At 54.0% G+C, this 22,922-nt stretch overlaps 1 protein-coding gene across 1 annotated transcript; it reads left to right on the plus strand.

Annotated features, from left to right (window-relative positions):
- Window positions 1-5,287: 5,287 nt before the first annotated feature.
- Window positions 5,288-22,217, plus strand: ACE (angiotensin I converting enzyme). Its single transcript, XM_066336977.1, has 25 exons — window positions 5,288-5,527; window positions 8,834-9,001; window positions 10,301-10,388; window positions 10,631-10,774; window positions 11,031-11,222; window positions 11,367-11,464; window positions 11,998-12,170; window positions 12,433-12,656; window positions 13,997-14,141; window positions 14,447-14,545; window positions 14,731-14,853; window positions 15,372-15,583; window positions 16,080-16,216; window positions 16,503-16,661; window positions 17,062-17,149; window positions 17,354-17,497; window positions 17,725-17,916; window positions 18,257-18,354; window positions 18,607-18,779; window positions 19,199-19,422; window positions 19,658-19,802; window positions 20,001-20,099; window positions 20,502-20,624; window positions 21,154-21,341; window positions 21,580-22,217. The coding sequence occupies exons 1-25, from the start codon at window positions 5,318-5,320 to the stop codon at window positions 21,774-21,776; spliced, it is 3,843 nt and encodes a 1,280-aa protein (XP_066193074.1). The 5' UTR covers window positions 5,288-5,317; the 3' UTR covers window positions 21,777-22,217.
- The last annotated feature ends 705 nt before the right edge of the window (window positions 22,218-22,922 follow it).

Here is a 22,922-nt window from a genome sequence, read left to right on the forward strand (position 1 = left end):
GGACTGCCACAGCTTCCTTCAGATCAGTGAGTTAAGTGGCTCTGGAGATGCTGCTCCAGCTACCCAGCTATTGGCCGAGCCTGGAACACATTCCAGGTTTGTCCTAGGCTATCAAGAACCCAGGGATCAATAAGAACATAATCAACTAATAATTCATGGAAAAAACAGCACTTCTTGTCCTCGCCCAACTGCGCCTCCCACCTTGGCACAGGTATCTTCCCTGTCTCCACCAGAGATTATTAAATTACCATTTTGCTGATCTAACTTCTTTTTGGTTGGTTTCTATCTTCTTCTTCCTAAATCAAATTTTTATTGCTAAGGAATGCTAATTTGCAAGTTGTCTACCCAGAGGGTTGCAATTCAAGAGCCCAGCTGCCTTGGAGAAGCCAAGGTGCTGCCTGTAACAACCTCAGCTGCTGCTATTCTATGTGAAACTCCAAACCTGGGGCTAAATTAACCATTTTTCACTAAATATAAGAGAAAAAATAACAGTCATGTTGTAAGGTTCAGTGGCTGCCAAAAGGGTGGCCGAGGGGTGGCTTGGGATTAAACACACATCGAAAGGGTTGATATCTGGTTCCCTGTGATGTTGTAAAGGCTGAAAAACAGGTAATTCCCAGCTGGGACAAAGCTTCCTTCCAAAGGACCTGGATCCTTCCCAGGCTGCAAATCAGCTGGAAAAGACTCTGGTTCTCCTCCTGGCAGCAATTAAGCCACCCTGTCCTCCTGGCCAGGAACACAACTTTGCTGCGTGGGATGGGTGATACAATCAGCCCAGCGCAGCCCTGCAAGCACTTCATCTCCTTCAGAAGAGGCTAAGGCACGTTTATGGCGATTTTTTAATAGCAGCTTGGATAAACAGCAGTGATAACCCATGCCGGGCTCCCAGAAGATGATTAATGCTCCCGGAACCGTCACGCTCGCTCGCCTCAGGGCTGGGATTGTTTTCATTTATTAAAAAGAGGGGCAGGGGGGGCGGAAGGGAATAATGGACTTTGCCATGTATTATTGGGTTGATTGGTGCAGAGGGAACACGTTGGCCTCTTTGCTTACCCTGTATCATGCCCAGCTCTGGCTGAGTGGCAAAGATGGGGGATGGAGTGATGAAGGACAAAAAATGAGGGATGAGAGATGAAAGATGAGAAATTAAGGTGGAAGGAGGAGGGATGAAGGAGGAAGGACGAAGAACTAGCAATGATTTCTGGCCAGGTTTTTACTTCTTGCCCTGTGATGTTCGTGACTGTGTGCCTGGCACTGTGCACATATCCTGCACTGTGGCTGGAGGCTCCCCAAGGGCTGGACTATTACAGTCTTACATTTGTTTAGGACCCTTTCAAAACATGGGAATCATTTAGGAGCCCTGAGCCCACCAGTGCCTTCAGCACTCTGCATATTCAGGGCCTTGCAGTGTCACAGCACATCCTCGGGGCTGTCTTTGCAATGGGCTCACCCTGGGCTGCTGGCACTGGTCCCAGTCTGGGAATGAGACTGAGGATGGTGAAAAGCACATCTCCATCCCCTTCCCACTCACCTCCAGCCTCACTGAGCCAGCCAGCAGGGGAAAACACATGGTCCCTCTCCAGCTGCCCCATGCAGCCAGCCCAGGTCACAGGCATCCCCACACCTGCACCAGGTCCAGGCTTCACAGGACAATAAACCCTTGTCCTAGGGCAGGTATGTGCTAGAAAGGGTTTTTATGGGGTGCGGTGGAAATTGTGATAAGGTGCTTTCTGCTGCGTTCCACTGAGTGTGCACTTTGAGTGATAGAGAAACACTTGCTGTCGTGGGGCCAGAATGAGCTCCCCCACAGCCCATTGCCCCCCATTTCCACTCAGAGGGGACACAACAGGCTTTCAACGCACCTTAAATCTAGGGAAAAGCTGGAAACAGCCCCACAGTGCTGCCAAAACTGCTCAGCAGAGACCTTTTGCAATCAGACAGCAGGAGCAAGGACTTCTGTGTCCCTCTTGGCGTTACAGTTCCCAAATCCAGGTGACATTGAGGGACTCCACCAGCCTCAACACTCTCTGGAAGTGCTGAAAATTGTTTTAGCAATCAGAGGTCTGAAATAAATGGCAAAAGGCCTGATTGCTTGGGGCATTTTTTTTTCTTCTTTTTTTTTAAGGATGAGGAAAAAAAAAAGCTGTTTATTTAGATTAAAATTTTGGACTGGAAGGATGTGTTTTCCCCTCTCCCTCACAACACCATCACCACAGCTGGGAAAGCAGCTTAGCGAATTATACACTATGATAATTGATTGAATTAATCAGTAAATAAAGCAGCCGCCTTTAAACTCAGGGTCTGGAAAGGGAGGAAAAATTCTCAGTGAAGGGGTTTGTACCAACAGGTGCAGGAGTCGTCATGCCCATGAAACCACAGCCACCAGGAAAAGTGACCCACAGGGCTGCACTCTGGACTTAAAAAGCTCTTTCTGGGTTTAAATAAGGAAGGAATGATTTCTCTACAAAAGGGAATCCTTTCTCTCACCTCCAGAAGCTCCTCGGTTCTTTAGAGAGATGGATCAGACAGAAGTTATGAAGCAACCTTGAACCCTTTGAGAAATGGTGGGATGGAGAAGCCAAAAATGTGGTTTATAGTAAAAGAAGGGCAAAATAAACTTGAGCATCCCCAGCCAGAGGTCTTAGGGCTGGCATATACCCACATAAATCACCAAATCCTTCTGGTCAGTACCAGGGCCATTCCCAAATTCCTGCTCCTTTGCTCCACCACAGCTGTTCACCATCTTCCATCACACCACCACTATGGACACCTTGCAGCTCTCCCAAGAAACATGTACTGACAAAACTCCTTATTTCTTTCTTTTGGGAATTCTGGGCTGCACCACTGGGTGCCCCTTCCAGCACTGCTGACTGTGGGCAGGGAGATTTTGCAGGTCTGGCAAGTCAAGGAACCGACCCAAAATGCTGAGAGCAAGTCATGCTCCTTCATGTGTGAGGCACCGCCACCGTGTCACCACCGATGTGCTGTGGTGACAGTCCAGCCATCGCACACGTGTCCGCTCACACGTGCCCCAGGGAGGGGGAGGACAAAGTCCCCACGGAGTGATGATGGCGATGCAAACCGATGGGAAGCATCCTCTGGCCCAGGGCAGCTGCCGCGGACATCACGTCCCGCCCAGCGTCCCCCAGCCCACGTCCCCGCGAGCAGTTCCGCATCCGTCTCCGTGGCAACGCATTTTTCACATTCCTCAGCATCTCCTGCCCCTCTGGGCTGTGGCGCTGGCAGCGCCGGGTACCCTGCAGCCTGGGAGCAGATAGATGTCCGTCACCCACCCCAGCACCCCTGAGAGGGGCGGGGAGAGCGGGGACTGGTCCCACTGCTCCACAGAATGCCCACAGGTGACTCTGAACCTGTCCTTGGTGGCTGCTGAAGCACAGAATGGATTTGGGGCAGCACAGAGGTAGCAACAAGCATCTGACAGCTTGCAGGCATCTCTCCTGCCTTCCTGGACCAACAGCCACCAGTGCTCTCCTTTATGTGGGATATTTTTCTACCTGATGCAGCAGGAGTTTTATAAGATAGGGTGACAGAGAGCCATGGGCATTCTTGGAGATGTAGCCTTAGAGAGGAACTTCTCCAGCAGCAGCAGCACCAGCCTCTCTTGCACCAACCTTGGAAGATGCTCTGGTGTAAAAAGATGGAGCACTATCCTTCTCCTGCAGGATCCTCCATTGGACACATCTGCCTTGGAAAAGGCCTCATATGCTGGGATTTCTGGGTACCAGTGACATTACATGGACTGCTTCAGCCTCACTGCTCTCCTGAAACTCCCACTGGTGCCAGAGGCTGCACCACAACCCAGAGCTGGGAAAACCCCTCCCTGGAGCAACAGGGAACGGAGACTGGAGGGGGGCAGGAAATCTCCATTCACTTGCGCTTGGTCTCCAGCCAAATTGGACCAAAACCAACCAATTTTTTTCCAACTTCCCAGTAAACTGGACTTTCCAGAGAACTGTGACTGGTGGGGAAAGGGGTCATCAAGGGGGGCTAGAGGCAGATGCTGACTTTGCCTCCAGCTCTATGATGTCCAGTGCACTACCACTGTGGGGACTCCCTCATGGGCTTAGGGTCAGGGGGATGAAAGGTTTTCATGTGCCCACACCAGCCTGTGCAGGTGGAGGGTGCTAGAACAGGGTATGAAGTTGGGATTTTTGGAATGAGGTTTAATAGACATCTGAGGGTTGCAGTCTTTTAAGTCCATTTATTTTCAAATGGCTGTGCACGCCCCTTAGGGTCCGCAGTGCTGACAGGAGGACTTGTCCCTTTTTGAGTGGCCACACTGTCCCCATGAAGTCACCCCACTGACTCACTCCAAGGGGCCATGATGGTGTGTAGCTGCTCTGCAGCTCTCAGCAGGGACAGAAGGTCAAGGGATTTCCCTTTGTTCCCCCCCAAAGATAGTCTCTCTTGACAGGGATTCCCAGTGTGCCTGTGGGGTTGTTGCTCCAGGAAGGAGTAATGAGGTCAGGCAGCCCAAGGCCTAAGTTCAGCCCAGGCAACATTCCCAGGGCTGAGGTCAGGCCGTGGGGAAAACTGATTTAGTTGATTAAATAGAAAACAAAGCAAAGGAATTATCAGGCCCACCAACATGGGTCTGGTTTTCATTTTGAAGGAACTTTTTGTTACTTGTTTGTCGTCAGCATAATTCTTCCAAGTCCAAAACACTTGGTGTGATGTGATTTCCTTCACAGCCAGGAGAAATACTGTTTAATTGAAAAATGAAGTTATGCCGGGAAGGGGCTCACTTCGGCAGGAAGCAGCGTGAGACAGACCTTGGCTGCGTCCCACAGGAACAGTTTCCCTCCTGCACTTGCCCTTGCTGCCCACCGCAGGTGGCCGGGGTGCTGCCGAGGGGCGTCTGTTGCATGATGCTGGCACGGGGAGATGTCCTGCTAAGGACCAGCTGAGCTGGGTCCCCCTGTGCAAAGTCGGGAGGAGACTGGGACCCTGCAGGGATGGAGCCGCATCTCACCTACCCCATCCACCCTAGCCTTTCTCTTTTCTCTTTTTTCTGCCTTTCCCTGGATTCACCTCCAGCTCCTTCCCCTTCCCTCCCGACAGTGCCAGGAGCCAAAAGGACTTTGCACCCCAAGGCAGCACTCTCTCCCCGCTCCTTCCCGCAAGCCTCGGAGCCGCCGAAGGGAGGACAGAATACTCCGCTCTTATCTGCGAAGGGAGGCAGGCTCGGTGGGCAGGGTTTGCGCGAAAGCTGCTGGCTTATAAGCAGCCGGCAGCGGAGGCAAAGCCGTCTCGGAAGGCACCGAACGGGGCCCGTCCGTGCCGCGCTCCCGCTGCGATGCCCGCGGCGCTGGGGCTGCTGCTCGGGCTGAGCCTGGCAGCTGCCCTTCGGCCCGACCTCGAGCCCCCACAGCGGGACCCCACCGAGGAAGGGGCCGCCCTCTTCGCCAGTGACTACAACAGCACGGCCGAGATCGTCCTCTTCCAGAGCGTCTCGGCCAGCTGGAATTACAACACCAACCTGACGACCGAAAATGCTGCTCTGCAGGTGGGTGGCGGGACGGGGGGGATGCCACCGGGGGGTGTCCCCGGCGCTGGAGACTGGGGGGCTGGGTCACTTGGTGTGCTTCCCTTCCTCCCTGCGGGCTGCTGTCTCAGCACCTCGGGGTGGCAAACCAGGGCTGGGACATGTAGTCCAAGGAGCCGCAGGGGTTTGCCCCAAATTGGTTTTCAGAGAGACTCTGCCCCAGAACGACAGCTGTGGTCCCAGAGCAGAGTCAAGGTTATTTTTAGAGGTGATTACCTCCTCCCAGCACCTTCCACTTTCCTCTCTTCCCAGAGCTGGGCCAGGTGTCAGTTGTCCCCGTCCCCATCCCTGCCTGGTGTCACCACATCCCAGTGCTGAGGGTTTTAGTTTGGGGCAGACACCAGGAGCCCAAAGTGCACAAGCAGCTGGGTGGCATCGGGACTGAGGGCTGCCACCTCTTGTTCCTGCGTCCCCAGCCCAGGGGGACAAAGATAGTGGTGGAAAAGCACTCCAGGCTATAGAGAATTAGACATCAGCCCAGGTACACACGGCAGGAGCCTCTGCGGGGAGCAACCCTGTGTGCATCCCACAGGCACGTATGTGTTTTCTCAGGGGTTTGCATGTGTCTGCGTTGTATTTAGCGGAGCAGGGAGCCGGAGCAACCCCGGGTCTGCTCTCGGTTGAGTGAGCTGCAGCACAGCCCAGGCCAGGGGATGGCAGTGCCTGGGCAGGCTGCCGTGGTTTCCCCGGCCCCAGCCGTGCTCGGGGTCACGGACAGTCACTGCATGCAGCTCAGGGTACATTACAGGTGCGCCAGGGGCAGTGCAGCCTACACCTGACCACGGTGTGTTCAGCGATCCCAGTATCACACAAGAGCTGCCACACAGAGCCCTTAACCCTCCAGATCCCATGGGGATGGGAGCACAGTGTGCCCTGTGCAGGAAGGAAATGCATCTTCCTGCGTAGGGGAAGATCACTGCCAGGTCTGGCCACTGCCAATTTGGCAGGACACTCAAGAGGGCCCAGGTGCCCTTTCAGCCTTTTTTTTCTCAAGCTGACGTGATGGCTGGGCAGGCACCCAGCTCTAGCTGCAGATGTGGTGGGGCTGGGGATCTTGGGACAGAGAAGAAACACCCCAGCTACAGAGTCCAAAATTAGAGCCAGGAGAGCACTTTGCATGGACTTCTCAAAAAGCATTTCCAGACCAGCTTCCCCCCCCTCCCCCTTTATGTGCTATTAATTATATGAGGATCATGTCCAGGAGCTCCCTGCAATGTCAAGGCTCCTAATCCAGCCCAGATAGAGGAGGGGATCTGAACCCCTGAGATCAGCCCATGATGGGGCAGCAGGGAGGTGTGGTGGGATGGGGAGTCACTGACTGCTAAAGGAATAACAGCTGGCCAGCAGGACCCAAAAGGTTGGATTTGGGGGATCTGGGAGAGCATTGGGCCAGGCAAATCCTATACATCCATAATGCAAGAGGGGCTGGATCAGGCCACCCGGGCATAGGCAGCTCTGGGGCCTGCCACAAAAGGGGACCCTGTGACAAAGGGACTTGAGAGCAGAAGGTCAAAGGCAGGGGCAGAGATGGACAGAGGGATGCTGGACAGACAGATAGATGTACCATCTTTTGCAAGCTGGGACTCTAGGCAAGAGGCTGGCAGTGGGGCTTGGGGGCTGCTCATGTTTGGCTGCAGAACTACTGCAGATGCCTGGGCCAAGACAGTCCCAGTGTCCTGAGCTGAGTCTTCGCTGTGCACCCACAAGCAGGGAGGGACTGGGGTGGAGGTTTTGGTAGGGAGGCTTTGAGCCTGTGGGTGTCAAGGGGCTTCTGGGCCCCCCACAGGGGCATCCCCTCCAGAGAGACATCCCAGATGCAGGGGTGAAGGGCCAGGACTGGTGGGCATGGCAAGAGGGTCTCAGGCAGCACCACTGGCTGCAACTCACTCCACAGGAGCTGTCAGGAAAGTTTAGGGTACAATTTGCCTGACCAAACACAGGTGTCTGTTCAAGGAGAAGAAAAAACACAGCTAAACTCTGTTTTCTCCAGCTCCTCCAGCTCTGCATGGGGTCTGGGAAGGGGTAAAGGTATATCATGTTTAGAGCAGTGATTCAAGAGCAGGGTGTCTGTGGGGCTGGCATATCCAGGCACATTGAGGGATTGAGGCCAGTTGATACCAGTGATGCTGTGGGCACTGGGATGTCCAAGGGGAGTCGTGGGAGCAGTGCTGGGTAGCCAGAGGCACCTGGCACTTTTGGCATTCCCACCCTCATGTCCCACAGCTGCATGGGTATCTGCCCCGGACAGCCTCCGGCTCTGCCACATCACTACTCCTTTCCTTCCCTGCTGCCTGCTGAGGGAATGTGAAAATTAAAATAAACCAGGCGTGTTGGAACCAGGCTAAGAATGCCACAAGTCACAGCTAATGAGCTCCATAAATCACACCAGGATGGTACATGGACTCTGACCAGGCACTCTGCACCATCTCACTCCACCTGCGCTGGGCCAGGACACTCTTAAAAGATCAGTTTCCCAAAAATACTGCTGACACTGATCAGGCTGGGATACAACCATCTGCAATGCACCCTGTCCCAAAACCACAGCCACAGCTCCAGCTGCCTAAATAACTCCCCACAGTGCTGGCAGCTAACTGCTAGCCCGTGGCCCAGGAAGGGAGATCGGGGCTGGAAGGACTTGGAGCACAGTGAGGCACCCAAAACTGGGGACTAAGAGCAAATGGGTGAACCCCAGATGTGGCAATTACAGGGTGCAGACAGCCAATTGAGAAAGGTATAGAAACTGAAGTGTACAGATATAGTGAGGACATACAGGAAGGAGAAAGGTGAATGTGGCACATTTATAGCTATCTTTTGGGCTTCTGTGAAAATGAAAACCAGCAGGAATAGAAATAAAATTAAGCCAGACCTCAGAGTTCCTTCCAAAACCAGGGTCCAGCAGATGTCAAAGCCAGCCTAGGAGCACCCAGACACCCTGACTGTATGGCCCGGACACCCAGTCCCATCATTCCCATCTCATATGAGACCCTGGAGCTCCCTCCAAAACACCCTCACAGGCCACCCTAGTGGGTGCTCATGGGGAGCTCCAGAGGCGAGCAGGGGCTGCAGACACTGCTGTGCCAGATGGAAGCGGCTGTCTCTATCCATGGGTGCCATGGGCTGGAAACATCCCTGCCTGTCACCCCATGTGCTATCACCTCTGACTCCCACAAACCCTCATGACTTTGCCCCTGGTCCCCACACCATTGCCAGGGTGGTGACATATCCTGGGGCTGGTCCTGAGCCCCCATGTCCCCTTTCACCACGCAGGTCCAGGCATCATTGGAGGAGCAGAACTTCACAGAGCTATGGGGGAAGAAAGCCAAGGAACTCTATGGCGACAAGTGGAATAACTTCACTGACCCCCAGCTGAGGAAGATCATTGGATCCATCCAGACCTTGGGACCCTCCAATCTACCCCTGCCAAAGAGAGAGCAGGTAAATGAGGTGGCAGTGAAGCCCTGGGCATGGCTGAGCTGCTGTGAAATGCCTTAGAGGGATATTTTTTCACAAGCATCCAGACTCTGCTGCTGACCTGTTGCATTTTGGAGGGTGTCACTGCCTCTACAAAGTGATTGAGGAGAAGATGGAGTGCTATCTTCAGGGGATGTGGGGTGCTTTCTGGCCCTATTAGTGAGTCCTAACCTTATCTTGGAGCTATCCCAGCAGGAACTGGAGAATTCCTGCTTACACAGAGCAGTCTTGGGCATCACCTGGACACCAGCCAGGTTGTGCCCATGGCTGGAGCCAGCTGTCCCAACCCCTCTGGGCTCATCAGGTATGCAGCCTACTGAAAAGAAGGGCTGATGCAGCCACCTGGCTCCTGAGTCTCCCACAAGATAAGAAATGCTATGCCTTGATGACACAGTTCCATGCTAGGGACACCAGGACATCCTGAGCCTTCCCCATCAGGGTCCTGAGCTTTCAGAGCAGTTTACCTGAATTTTTATTTCCATGCATGAAAATATCGCCCAGGCTGAGGCTGGCAGCCACTCTGCTCTACATGAGCACAGGGACAGGCCCTTCCATCCTGACCCACAGCTCCCTGACAGCCATTCCCAGCAAAACCCTGGCAAAGCCTTGTGATGCAATCCCTTCCGGAGAACTGTCGGCCCCAGTTCCTTCCAGGAAACCCATCCCTGCCTTCTCCCAGATAACAGGCAGCATCATGTCTCCTCCCTGCACATCAGTCATGTCTTGCCCATCCCTGGGCAGCTCTAGCCCACAGCCACCATTGTCCCCATCTCCATCCCCTCTGCACAGCTGGAGCAGAGGAATGGGAGTGGAGAGAGAGACAGAGCAGAGGAATTTCCTTCCCTTGGAATGGGCTTCCCAGGCATGTTCCCGGAAACCTCCTGTTGCTATTGTTTGCTGCAACTGAAGTTCACAGAAACAAATACCCCTCAACCTCCTGCTTTTCTTCTCCTATTTTTTTTTTTTAACCCATTTAGATAAACAGCCTGTGCCACGGCCCCACTGACAAACAGCTTTATAAACAGCCCCTCTCTGGAGCGTGGCTGTGCAGGGATTGTCTGTCCCAAAGAGCATCCCTGCTCCCACCATGCCAAAACCCTGAGCGATAACACACTTATGTCACCAAAACCATGCTGTATGAACACACCAATCCTTCTCCACATCAGTCTGGACACACAATCCAGAGCTGGGAAGCCTGTAGATCCGTTCTGAAGGGCTGTTCCTTGTCCCTTTGCTGCCCAAACATCTTTTCCTTTCCTACAGTACAACACCATTCTGAGTGAAATGGACAAAATCTACTCCACGGCCAAAGTGTGCCTGTCCAATGGCACCTGCTGGGATCTGGAGCCAGGTATGGCCTCTATCCCCTTGATCCTGCCAGCTGCTGAGCACCCCATGGCCATGACTTTGTCCTGGTCTCCACATCCTCAGTGGGTTGGGGTTGGCATGTGCCACTCATATTAATTACGATTGTCCCAGTGTGAGGATGGGCACTTGGGTCTGGCGTGGCAGTGGTGGCACCTCTGCAGAGCTGTGGCAAATGCCTCCCTCTCCAGCTGCCTTCTTATGTTCTGCTTGTCCCCTTTGTCCCAGACCTCTCAGACATCATGGCCACCTCCCGCAACTACAAGCTGCTGCTGTACGCCTGGGAGGGGTGGCACAACTCTGCAGGGAACCCGCTGCGCCCCAAGTATGAGGAGTTTGTGAAGTTGAGCAACGAAGCCTATTTGATGGATGGTACAAACCCAGGGGATCCTCAGCCAGGGGGTGGTCTGGGACCTGGGGTTCAAATCAGGACTGGGACATTGGGATGCCCTGCTGCTCTCCCCATCCTACATGCAGCCAGGCATCCAGCTTGTATTTCCCAAGTACTATCACTTTGGGGAAGGGGGAAAAATCCTGCTGCTAGTCCCTGGTCCCACCTTTTGGGGATGGGTAGTCGGGAGCAGCCTTCAGGGTCTGGAGACAGAGGTCTTCTCTGTGTCCCTGGAAGGATTCAATGACACAGGCAGCTACTGGCGCTCCTGGTATGACTCAGACTCCTTTGAGGAGGACCTGGAGCGCATCTACAACCAGCTGGAGCCACTCTACCTCAACCTGCACGCCTTTGTCCGGAGGAAGCTGTATGATCACTATGGGCCCAAATACATCAACCTCAGGGGTCCCATCCCTGCTCACCTCCTGGGTAAGAAATTGGACTCCCCCAGCCGGTGCCCAGGGGTGCTGGTGGTGTCAGAGGGGCACACACAAGGCCAGAGAGGTCCCAGTTATCACTGTGTTTCTCTTCTGACCTGTCACCAGCTCTACTCCAGCTATTTTCTCTTCTCAGGGAACATGTGGGCTCAGCAGTGGAACAACATCTATGACCTGGTGATCTCCGACCCTGATAAGGGCAACCTTGATGTAACGAGCACCATGGTGGAGCAGGTGATGGGCTAAGGGACTCATTGGGGGGTACCAGGGAGAAAAAGCAGGAGATGTTACCAAGGCTGGCCCATGACATTGACCCCATGGTAGTCATTTCTCATACTTGTATAAGAGACAGCAGAAAATCCATGTCTGGGATGGGAAGCGACAAAGAAATTATCTTGCTCTATCTCTGGCAATGGCCAAAGAGGCAGCAGGTGGACAAAAGTGGGCAGTGCACTGGGACTGCTGCCAGTCCCCAGGCCAGGGGCTGTGTTGCTGTGCTCATACCATCACACAGCTCCAAGCACTTCTTGGCTATCAGTCCTGCTCCCTTCTCCTGCCCCTGCTGAGCTCCAGCACCATTGCTCAGTGCTTTTTAAGGATGTTCACACCAGTTCTGGAGCTAGGCCTCCCCATCACAGAGAGAGGGGCAGGACCTAAGTCCCTGGGAGCAACTCATCTTCCCACAGTCCTGGGGGAGCATTGGAGGCCAGGCCCAGGGCACAGGCAGCCCCTTCCTCAGCCATAACCCACTGCCTGCTGCCCACCAGGGCTGGAATGCCACCCACATGTTCCGGGTCTCGGAGGAGTTCTTCACCTCCCTGGGGCTTCTGGAGATGCCCCCTGAATTCTGGGAGGAGTCCATGCTGGAAAAGCCGACGGATGGGCGGGAGGTGGTGTGTCATGCCTCGGCCTGGGACTTCTACAACCGCAAGGACTTCAGGTCTGTGGGGACATGCAGGGACCCAGGGCTACAGGGCAACACCCTTCCTTATTGTCCTCAGTGATCACCCTTTTGGGTACCTCAGCCCAATATGGCACTTTCTGAGGTGAGGTCTGGAGTGGCAATGCTGTCCTGTCTTCCCCTCCACTTTCCCTTACCCTGTGGAGTGTTGCCACCCTCTCTGGGAGTCCTTCCCACTAAGGGGTGCACAGGCAGCCAGGGTCCCTCACTCAGCTCAGGCAATGCTGTTTTCACACGGCAGGATCAAGCAGTGCACATCGGTGACCATGGAGCAGCTGTTCACAGTGCACCATGAGATGGGCCACATCCAGTACTACCTGCAATACAAGGACCAGCCCGTGTCCTTCCGCAGTGGGGCCAATCCTGGCTTCCACGAGGCCATCGGCGATGTCCTGTCGCTGTCTGTCTCCACCCCCAGTCACCTCAAGAAAATCGGTCTCCTCAGCAGTGCTACTGAGGATGAAGGTATGGCAGCCAGGATCTGGGTGTCCTGGAAGGCTGTGGCACTGCCTGTGGCAGTGAGAAGGGTTTGAAACATGCCAGGGTGGGTTGCAGTCTGGACAATAGAGCCCAGAGCTGCCACAACCCCTTCTCATCTCCATGGGTCCATGCACAACCCTCTGTTGTCTCCATGGGTGCAAGTAGAGCCCTTCTTGGCTCCATCGTCTTCACTGCTGAGGCAGGAGGGATGCTCTCCAGAGCTTGTCTGTGCTTTTTCCTTCACCAACAGAGCCCAAACTAGAAAACAACCTTTTTTTGCTTGATTGGCTTTGACCTTTCCAGCATTCCTCCCTCTCTCCCTCAACAAGAAGCATCCACCACTGGAGCTCCCAGTGTGGCTCTGTGGAGGTGGCACCAAGCACTGACATGCACAGTCACGAGGGCGGTCAGTGGGTGACAGTCCAGCTGCCAGCCAGCACGTCAGGGCAGGACTTGTCCCTGCAGGCACTGCCCAGCTTGTCAGGAGCCTCATCCTCTCACCTGACATCCCTCAGCCGACACATCAAAGCAGATGGCGGCAAAGGAAATTGAGCACTCCCAGACTTGCCCCAGGTGGCTGCTTGGCAGAGGAGGGACAGTCCTGGGATCCTCCTGCCGTGTCATTAAATACGTTTTATGACAAGAAAGACATCACAGCAGCCAAGAGCATTGGGCCAGTGCTGCATAAACACAACGAAGCAGATGGTCTCTGCCTCAAGCCATTGCTACCCAACTTGCCTGCCTTTGGCAGCCAGGCCACCATAGAGATGGCAGCCAACAGCCCGTCAGGGCAGTGCTGCCAACCCCTCTCTGACCCCACAGCTTCAGCTGGGTCTCCAGCAGGTCCTTCTCCAAACTTCCTTCCCTGGGTTTCCTTGAGGGGACAAACAGATGTCGCCATCCCCTGTGCTCCTCATGATATGGTGGTGACTGTCCTAGAGTTCACTCTGGTTCTGGGTCTAAACCATCAGAACCTTTGCAGTGGTGTGACTGCAGATCAAACTCCCTCAAACCCCCTCACCTTGAGGTCCCAGGAAGAGTTGCAGTCACCAAAGACCTTTTAACTCTGAGACCTGGGCTAGGGGCAAGGGGACACCACACTTGTCACTATCATTGTCCCCACTCAGTAAAAGGCACATGTTGCCTGAGGTAATAACTGTATCTACAGAAACCTCCTGCATCCTACAGTAGGAGCAAGGTTACATGGTGAAATGCTATCCCCATTTCTCATCCAGATCTGCCCACTAAAATTCTAATGCCTCCAGAATTTTAGTGGTGTCTATGCAGACTCCTTTCCAGCCTGGTTCAGGCTCTGTTTCATGCAGAGAGCAATATCAACTACCTGCTGAAGATGGCCCTGGAGAAGATTGCCTTCCTGCCCTTTGGCTACCTCATCGACCAGTGGCGCTGGAACGTGTTCAGTGGCCGCACGCCGCCAAGCCGCTACAACTACGACTGGTGGTATCTGAGGTAGGGGACAGTCACCAAGGGGGGATGGGGGTGTGGAAGCTGGGGATGTGCAAGGAAGGGAGGCAGGGAAGAGGAAAGGAAAGAAAAAGCATAAAAGTAGCCATGGAGATGGTGGGAGAACAATGGAGAGATGGGTGGGTGAGTAGGATGGATGGATGGATGGATGGATGGATGGATATACATGGAATCATGCTCTAATTGTGCAGATTTCTTCAGTACTGTGCCAAGCCTTGCCATTCTTTGACTAGATTCTTCTGATCCGTTATTATTCCCATGCTCATGCTGTTGTTCTCTGTTTTCCACAGAACCAAATATCAGGGTATCTGCGCTCCGGTTTCAAGGAATGAAAGCAACTTTGACCCTGGAGCAAAGTACCACATCCCAGGGAACACTCCTTACATCAGGTAGAGGAAGTGTTGGCAAGGGGACCAAGGTTTGCGATGCAGTGGGTGGCGGATCACCTCTGTGAGCTCCTGTTCAAGACATAGAGATCTCCCAACACTTGGGACCACAAATGGTGGGATGGAGCTCTTGGACTTGTCTGCTTCCCCTTGTCCCCAGTTCTGACTTTCATGGGCTTCCTTGGCAGGTACTTTGTCAGCTTCATCCTCCAGTTCCAGTTTCACAAGGCACTGTGCCAGGCAGCCAACCACAATGGTTCCCTGCACACCTGTGACATCTACAGATCCAAAGAGGCTGGAGACAAACTCAGGTGAGGACAGAGGAGGGTCAGGAAAATCGACATGAGCAGATGGGTGCAAGGAAGCTGATGGTGTGCAAAGGAAGGAAGGAAGGAAGGAAAAGGAAAAGTAAGCTGGAGAAATAGCTTTGCAGATGGATGGATGATGGATGGATGGATGGATGGATGGATGGATGGATGGATGGATGGATGGATGGATGGATGGATGGATGGAAATACATGGAAGCACTGGGGTGGGGTGAGTGGATCTCACTGGAGTATTGCTATTGTCCCAGTCATGAGCTCCCACTCAGACAAGAGGTCACTAAAGCACAGTTGGCTCCTGTTGATCCCCTGGGTGTTAAATGCATGAGTGTGTGACAGGGAGTCCTCAGTTTCCACATGCAGGGCAGGCAGTGGCTTCCCAGGCAGGTTCATGTCCCACTCAGGAACAGCATCTTCAACCCTTAAGATGCTGGGATACTATCACTGCTTCTCTCCCATCTATCCCATGGCCTCATGCTGGCTCTTGCTGTTCTGCTCCTGTGCAGGGAAGTGTTGAAAGCTGGGTCCTCAAAGTCGTGGCAGGATATCCTCTTGAATCTCACTGGCACAAGTCAGATGGACGCTGGTGCCCTTCTGGAGTATTTCAGCCCTGTCACCAAGTGGCTTCAGGAGCAGAACAACCAGACCAATGAGGTGCTGGGCTGGCCTGAGTTTGACTGGCGTCCACCTGTCCCTGAAGGCTACCCTGAAGGCATTGGTAAGGCTGCAGCTCCATCCCAGGTCTGGGGAGGGTCAGGAAGAGGTGCCCCAAGGGACATCATTAATCCACAGGCAGAAGCAGAAGGAGGTCTCTGCTCTGGGTGTGGTGGTCCCCCTACAAGGAAAGAGAAATACCCAGCTCCAGTGAAGTCCCACAGGGTGTTGCCTCCCAGGAGGCAGGTGCCATTGCCTGAAGCTGTGTAGTGATGTCATCAGTCATGTTGTGGAGTTTCTCTTCTCAGTTGTATTGTTTGTGGTCAAGCGGGAGAGTCTAGGGCATGCAACTTGTCCTGTTATCTGGTCCTCTGCCCAATGGGACACTCCAGCAGAGCCCCTCTTCCACCATTTCTTAGCTCAGCCTGCTCCCAAATTGTGGCACCCTTCAATGGACCTGCAGTTCTGGGAAAAGCTTAACAACCACTTCTCTATGGGATAGTGCTCTTGCAACTCTCCTGACCTTTCTCATCTCTTCCCCCATTTATTTCCTTCTCTAGACAAAATAGCAGATGAGGCACAAGCTAAAGAGTTCTTGTCCGAGTACAACAGGACAGCTGAGGAAGTGTGGAATGCCTACACCGAGGCATCCTGGGCCTACAACACCAACATCACCGACCACAACAAGGAGATCATGGTATGGGAATGACCTTGGGGCTGTGCAGGGAGAGCCAACAGCCAGGGAAGACAGCTGGTACCCAGGGCACATTTCACAGAATCTCTGAAAACCAGGGCAGCCTCTGCCCCTCATAAAGGGATAAGGTTCTCAGCCAGGAAGTGCATTTTCTTTGAAAACCCTCATCATCCAATGAGATACCCACAAAGGCAGCTGTGGGGAGGATGTCAGTCATGGGATGCCACATGGTGTTTCTAGTAGCGGCCTGTGTCTTCCCCCTGAAGTAACCCTCCTTCTCTCATTGTAGCTGGAGAAGAACTTGGCCATGTCCAAGCACACCCTGGAGTACGGCATGAGGGCCAGGCAGTTTGACACCTCTGACTTCCAGGACCAAAGTGTCACCCGCATCCTCAAGAAACTGAGTGTCATTGAGAGGGCAGCCCTACCTGAGGAAGAGCTGAAGGAGGTGAGTGGCAAGGGGACGGAGCAAGAGAGGGTGTCTCTTGCCATCATCCTGTGGGAAGACACAAGCTTCTCTCAAAATTTAAGAAATGTCACTGGGCAGCCACCATCTGTCTTGAAAAAAGTGATAGCTGGGTACCTTCTACTCAAAGCCAAAATCCTTATCTTCAGTTTCCCACCCAAATGTTGCCTATCCCCAGCTGCAGTGGGGCCTGGATGTTTGGGTGACAATGGCACACTGCTTGTTGGCCCTAGGCCCTCTTGTATTGACCCCATGTTGCGTCCCTTAGGGTCACACTGATCTTGGAAAGGACCAGAGTAAAACACACAAAAACCTCGATGGGCTGGGACATCCTCCAATATCAGGAGCAAGGATAACCAGTTTACATATTCTGATTTTGCAGTATAACACCCTCCTCTCAGATATGGAGACCACGTACAGCGTGGCCAAGGTCTGCAGAGAGAACAATATCTGTCACCCACTGGATCCTGGTAAGATCTAGCCGGGTATCCTGCAGGGCATCGGCACTGGCCTAGAAGGGAGGGATTTTTTTTTTTAATTGGGGCATGAAGAAAGGCAATGAAGGGTTCTTTCACCTTCTTTGTGATGGCCCCTGCGCAACACTTTGGTTATAGAACCATTGCACCTGTTCAGCCCATCCAACAGGATCACAGTGGCTTCATTTGCTCTCTTAGACCTCACAGACATCATGGCCACCTCTCGGGACTATGATGAACTCCTCTTTGCCTGGAAGGGCTGGCGGGATGCTTCTGGGAAGAAGATGAGGAACAACTACAAGCGATACGTGGAACTGAGCAACAAGGCAGCTGTGCTCAATGGTCAGTGCCCTGCTCCCCCAGAGCCCACCATGGCTTTACACCCCCATGAACAGGGGATTGGACCCTTCAGCCAACTGAGGGTCAAAATCCTAAGGGTGTGGAGGTCTCACTGACTCCCAGGAGATCTACTCTCTCACAGTTATGGAGGGGCCTGGAGTGTCTAAACAGCACGACAGAGTCTTGCCCAAGGACAGTGTCTGACAGCTTCTGCTCTTGCCCTGCCACAGGCTACAAAGACAATGGGGCCTACTGGAGATCCCTATACGAGACACCCACCTTTGAGGAAGATCTGGAGAGGCTATATGTGCAGCTGCAGCCCCTGTACCTCAACCTACATGCTTATGTACGCCGAGCTCTCTATAAAAAGTATGGTGCAAAGCACATAAACCTGAAGGGTCCCATCCCTGCCCATCTGCTAGGTAAGGGCTCTGCTTGAGCTAAGCTGTGTCTCCCACCAGGTGTGGCTGTCTCTGTGCCATGCCAAGAGTTAAGACTGCTCTCTGTTCAGCTCTGGCTGAGGGGAAATGTCCCCTGGGATGGGTCTGTGGAGGCCAGTCTGCCCCAGGGAAGGGCAGCATGCTCAGCACGACTTGACCTCTTGTGCATGAATGGGCTCCTGCCTACATTGCCCTCATGCAGACAGGGCAGGGACCAGAGAAGGCAGGGAGCAGCCAGGGTGATCTACCTGTGCAGGAGGAGGGAGTAACTCTCCTCTCCCTGTCTCCCTCCTCACATGTACTGTCCTTCTGCTCTTCCCAGGCAACATGTGGGCTCAGTCATGGTCCAACATTTTCGATCTGGTGGTACCTTTCCCAAATGCCACCAAGGTGGATGCCACCCCAGCCATGAAACAACAGGTCAGTGATTTTCTAGGCTGCTCTGGGGAAACCCCTTGGGACCCAGGAATCTTTGGCTGTTGCCACCACCTGTGTTGCCGGATGTTCTAATGTTTCCAAAAACAATCCATGCCTCATCTGTATTCTCCCTACCTTTACATGCCAAGACCTGGATCCAGGCCTAGCTGACTCCAGGAGATCCCCTGTCCTCCCATCATTCCACAGCCTCCAGCACCCCCATTGCCCCTTACCAGGTCTCTGCTCTTTCCCCAGGGCTGGACACCCAAGAAAATGTTTGAAGAGTCAGACCGTTTCTTCACCTCTCTGGGCCTCATCCCAATGCCACAGGAATTCTGGGACAAATCCATGATTGAGAAGCCATCGGATGGGCGGGAGGTGGTGTGCCATGCTTCAGCCTGGGATTTCTACAACCGCAAGGACTTCAGGTGCCCATGGGGAGCAGGTGGTGGGCACTGCTGATGTGGTGCTGGGGCAGAAAGCGTCTTGTAGAATAAGGGGACATGGGCTGATTCTACACCAGTGTATTCTACACCTTGCTCTGTGGCTGTGGCACCCCAACTATGGCCCTTCCCTTGGTCCCCAAGATGCTGGCAGGAGTCCCCATGGTGAATGGAGGGCAATCCATGCCGGCCCTGCCCTGTCCTGATGAACAGGGGCAGGGTCAGCAGGAGATGCAGGAGGAAGAAGAGACCAACCCAGTGGAGTAGGGCCAGCCTGGCCTGGCATCAGATATGGGGAGGGGGCACATAAAAAGGAAAAATAGCACAAGGGGATGTGATGGTTCCCGGAGGTTTTCATGCCACCCTGCCCTCCCTTCTCCCGTAACCCCTGTGTCCTGACACAGGATCAAGCAGTGCACCGTGGTGAACATGGACGACCTCATCACAGTGCACCACGAGATGGGCCACGTCCAGTACTTCCTGCAGTACAAAGATCAGCCTATCTCCTTCCGTGACGGGGCCAACCCTGGCTTCCATGAGGCTGTTGGGGATGTCATGGCCTTGTCTGTCTCTACCCCCAAACACCTGCAGAGCATCAATCTGCTGGACCAAGTCATGGAAAATGAAGGTGAGCTGGAGGGCCACATAGCAAATTTGGGGATGCTGATAGGAATAGCTGGAAATGCAGACGGTCAGGAGGGGCTGGGCAAGGGTGAAAGGCTCAGGGATATATATGGTGGCTTTGCCCCTTTTTAGAGGGGGCAGGATGTGTTGGGGACACCCAGTTCTGGGGCAGAATGACCCACAGAGAGAGGAGAGGGGGATACAGCACTGTCTTGCTCACATCTTCACGCCTTGGGCAGAAAGTGATATTAACTACCTGATGAGCATCGCCCTGGACAAAATCGCCTTCCTGCCCTTCGGGTACCTCATGGACCAGTGGCGCTGGAAGGTGTTTGACGGGCGGATCAAGGAGGATGAGTACAACAAGGAGTGGTGGAACCTCAGGTAAGATTGAATTCAGACTCCTCTCTGGGACAAGGGCCTTGGCTATCATCCCACTGGGTGTTTTCTCCTTGTGATCCAGTTGACTGCAATGGGAATGATGAGATATACAACCACTCCCTTTGTCTTCACGCTGCACTATGTTCCTTCCCACTTTACCCCACCTCCTCCTCCCCAAGCTGACTCTCATCTCTCACCCAGGATGAAGTACCAGGGCTTGTGCCCACCAGCAGTGAGGTCTGAAGATGATTTTGACCCTGGGGCAAAGTTTCACATCCCTGCCAACGTCCCTTACATTAGGTAAGGAAGCAGGGCTGGGGCATAAGGGACACCACTTGGATATAGAAGCAGGATCCCCAGGTCAGATGCCAGTGATGACACCTTTTTCCATGGCTGGTGGTACCATCCTGCGTGGGCTGGGCAGCTTCAGAGACTTTGGACAAAGCTTCAGAGAAGAAGTCTGGATTTAGGGGAATTTCTCCCTATCCAAGGACGATGAGCTCATCCACTCTGAAAAAAAGTGTAACACATTATGGGAGAAATGCCCTCAGCAGGTTGAGCTGACCTGAAGCAGGTCTAGCTCCAAAGCCAGTGATGCTCCTCCAGACTGGGAGGGTGCAACCAGAGAAAGAGGGGAGCCACATCCTCTCTTGCACAGGCATTATTAGGGTCTATTCCCATCTCTTCATCCCTCTCCACCAGGTACTTTGTCAGCTTTGTGATCCAGTTCCAGTTCCACCAGGCACTCTGTGATGCAGCCAACCACACGGGTCCCCTGCACACCTGTGACATCTATCAGTCCCGGGAGGCTGGGAAGATCTTGGGGTAGGTGTGTGGGCAGGGTAAAGCCAAGGCATCTATTTCCCCAAATAACCTCAAAGGCAGCCCAGCAAGACAGGAGGCACACAGCCCCTGGTCATGCCTCCCATCTCATACCTGGGGCAGGGACACCTTGGGCTGGGCGCTGGGGCTGTGATTGCAAAAGCAGCCACTAGATGGTAGCTAGGCCCCTGGCAGGGGGAAGGCTCCATCGTCGTCCTCCTCCTCCTCCCGGCCCACAGTTCCTTAGGGAAAACAACCCCCTTGCTTCAAGAAAAGCACCTGCAAAATTAACCCTTTCACCCAGGGACTGCTCTGCATCAGGCTGGATTCACTGGAGGGTTTTAATCCATGAAAACCTCTCTTCCCTCCAAGATAAATGTCCTTCCCTGTTCTCCAGGCTGGCAGCCCCGTGGTTCTGGGGGTTCAGACTGTACCCAGGGATGCTGATACCAAGAGCCCCAAGGGAAAGGGAGGGGTTGGCAGCCAAGAGGGTGATGGGGAACAATACTGGAGCTGATTTCTCCTGCCACAGGGATGCCCTGAAGCTGGGTTTCAGCAAGCCGTGGCCCGAAGCCATGCAGCTCATCACAGGGAAGCCCAACATGTCAGCAGAGGCCCTGATGAGCTACTTCGAGCCACTCATGACGTGGCTGGAGAAGGAGAATAAGAAGAACGGGGAGGTCCTGGGCTGGCCCGAGTACAGCTGGACTCCTTACACAGGTATGCAGGGCTCTGCCAAGCACAGCAGGTCCACGAGTGGCCAGGGTTCAGCCCTCACCGGGATCAGAACGAAGTGGAATTCTCTTGGTGCCCCTTGGCCACCCCAAAAACCACAGTGTTTGGATGCTTCTCGTGGAGCTGGGGCCAAAGGCATCGAAGAGACCAGCAAGGGTGATCCCACATACCACAGCCCAGGACCCCCAGCAACAACCATGTCTCTCATTTCTCTCTTTTCCAGCCACTCCAGCCCAAGATGACTCTGGCAAAACTGATTTCCTGGGAATGTCCCTGACCAAAAGTCAAGCCACAGCAGGTAGCTGGGTCCTGCTCGCCCTGGCACTCATCTTCCTGATCACCACCATCTTCTTTGGTGTCAAGTTCTTCTCAGCCAGGAGAAAGGCCTTCAAATCCAGCTCAGAAATGGAACTGAAATAAGGCAGCCACCAGCAGGGCAACACAAACAGGGTGCAAGCGTGGGCATTTGGCCAGGCTGGCAGCCATGCCATGGGCACACTTGCCAAGGAAGCCATGGGTTTCCACAATCCAGGATTCCTCTCTCCTATCAGGTCAGACATTCCTTTCCACTATGCAAGAGCCAGGGCAGAGAAGAGCTATTTATTTGTCAGTGTCTGAATCAGGGGAAAGAGAAGTTCAGGCTCCGGCAGGCACGGAGCCGTCACAAGCTGCCCCTGTGCCCAGGGCTGGAGCTGGTCCAGCCTGGTCACCCACCAGCCAATTCTGATCTGTGGGCAAAGCCACAGAGACTTGGGTGACAGAGGGCAGTTTGGGGAGGGATGGAGCACATCCTGGTTTGCCTGCTGCCAGGCTGTTTGCTTGCATGGATGAAAAATAAACCTATGTCTTGTCACCCTTTGAGCAGCAGCTCAGCTTCTTCTTGCATATGGGCTGGGGGCTCTCAAGCAGGAGCGCTGCCACCCCAACCCAGCGTGAACACAAATCCCTGGGGCCCAGCCTGGCTTTGGGGCGACATAACTGCAGCACCCATCTTCCCCCGTCCCCATCTGAAAGATCAGCATCCCTTTGCAGCATCTCCATCCTCCCCTGAATCGCGGCTCCCGTCAGAGCTGACAGCCCGTGGGCTCACAGCGCAGCACGTGCCCAAGGGAGGGGCCGAATCGGGGCCGGGAATCCCCAAAGTCCAGACAGGAACTCTTTGAAGGGCTGGGGGTCGGTCACCAAGCCCAGGCTGGGACAAGGTTGGAGCTCCCGACTGCTGTGACTCCAGCACTCGGTGACACATTTACGTAAGAGGCGGCGAGGGGGGTCCAAGGTCAGCGATCGCCTCCTGCCCTCCAGCTCCTGATTATCTTGGGATCAGCCGTGCTCGCGGCCCACCGTCCCCCCCGTCCTCCCTGTCCCCGGCCTCTTCTTTCTTCTGCTTCTGTAAATAAAACTTCCTATTTGTTCTGCGGTGATTAGGTGCAAAACTAATCCCAGGCTGGGGATTATTGCAGCCTTAAAGAGCCGTGATCTGCTGCAGCCCGAAGCAGCAGGGGAAATGAGGGGATGTGGATGATGCACCCGCCCCTCTCCCATCCGATGGCCTCTGCCCTCGGTCAT

This window comes from Sylvia atricapilla, chromosome 27 (genome assembly GCF_009819655.1).
Source record: "Sylvia atricapilla isolate bSylAtr1 chromosome 27, bSylAtr1.pri, whole genome shotgun sequence".
Lineage (NCBI taxonomy): Eukaryota > Metazoa > Chordata > Aves > Passeriformes > Sylviidae > Sylvia > Sylvia atricapilla.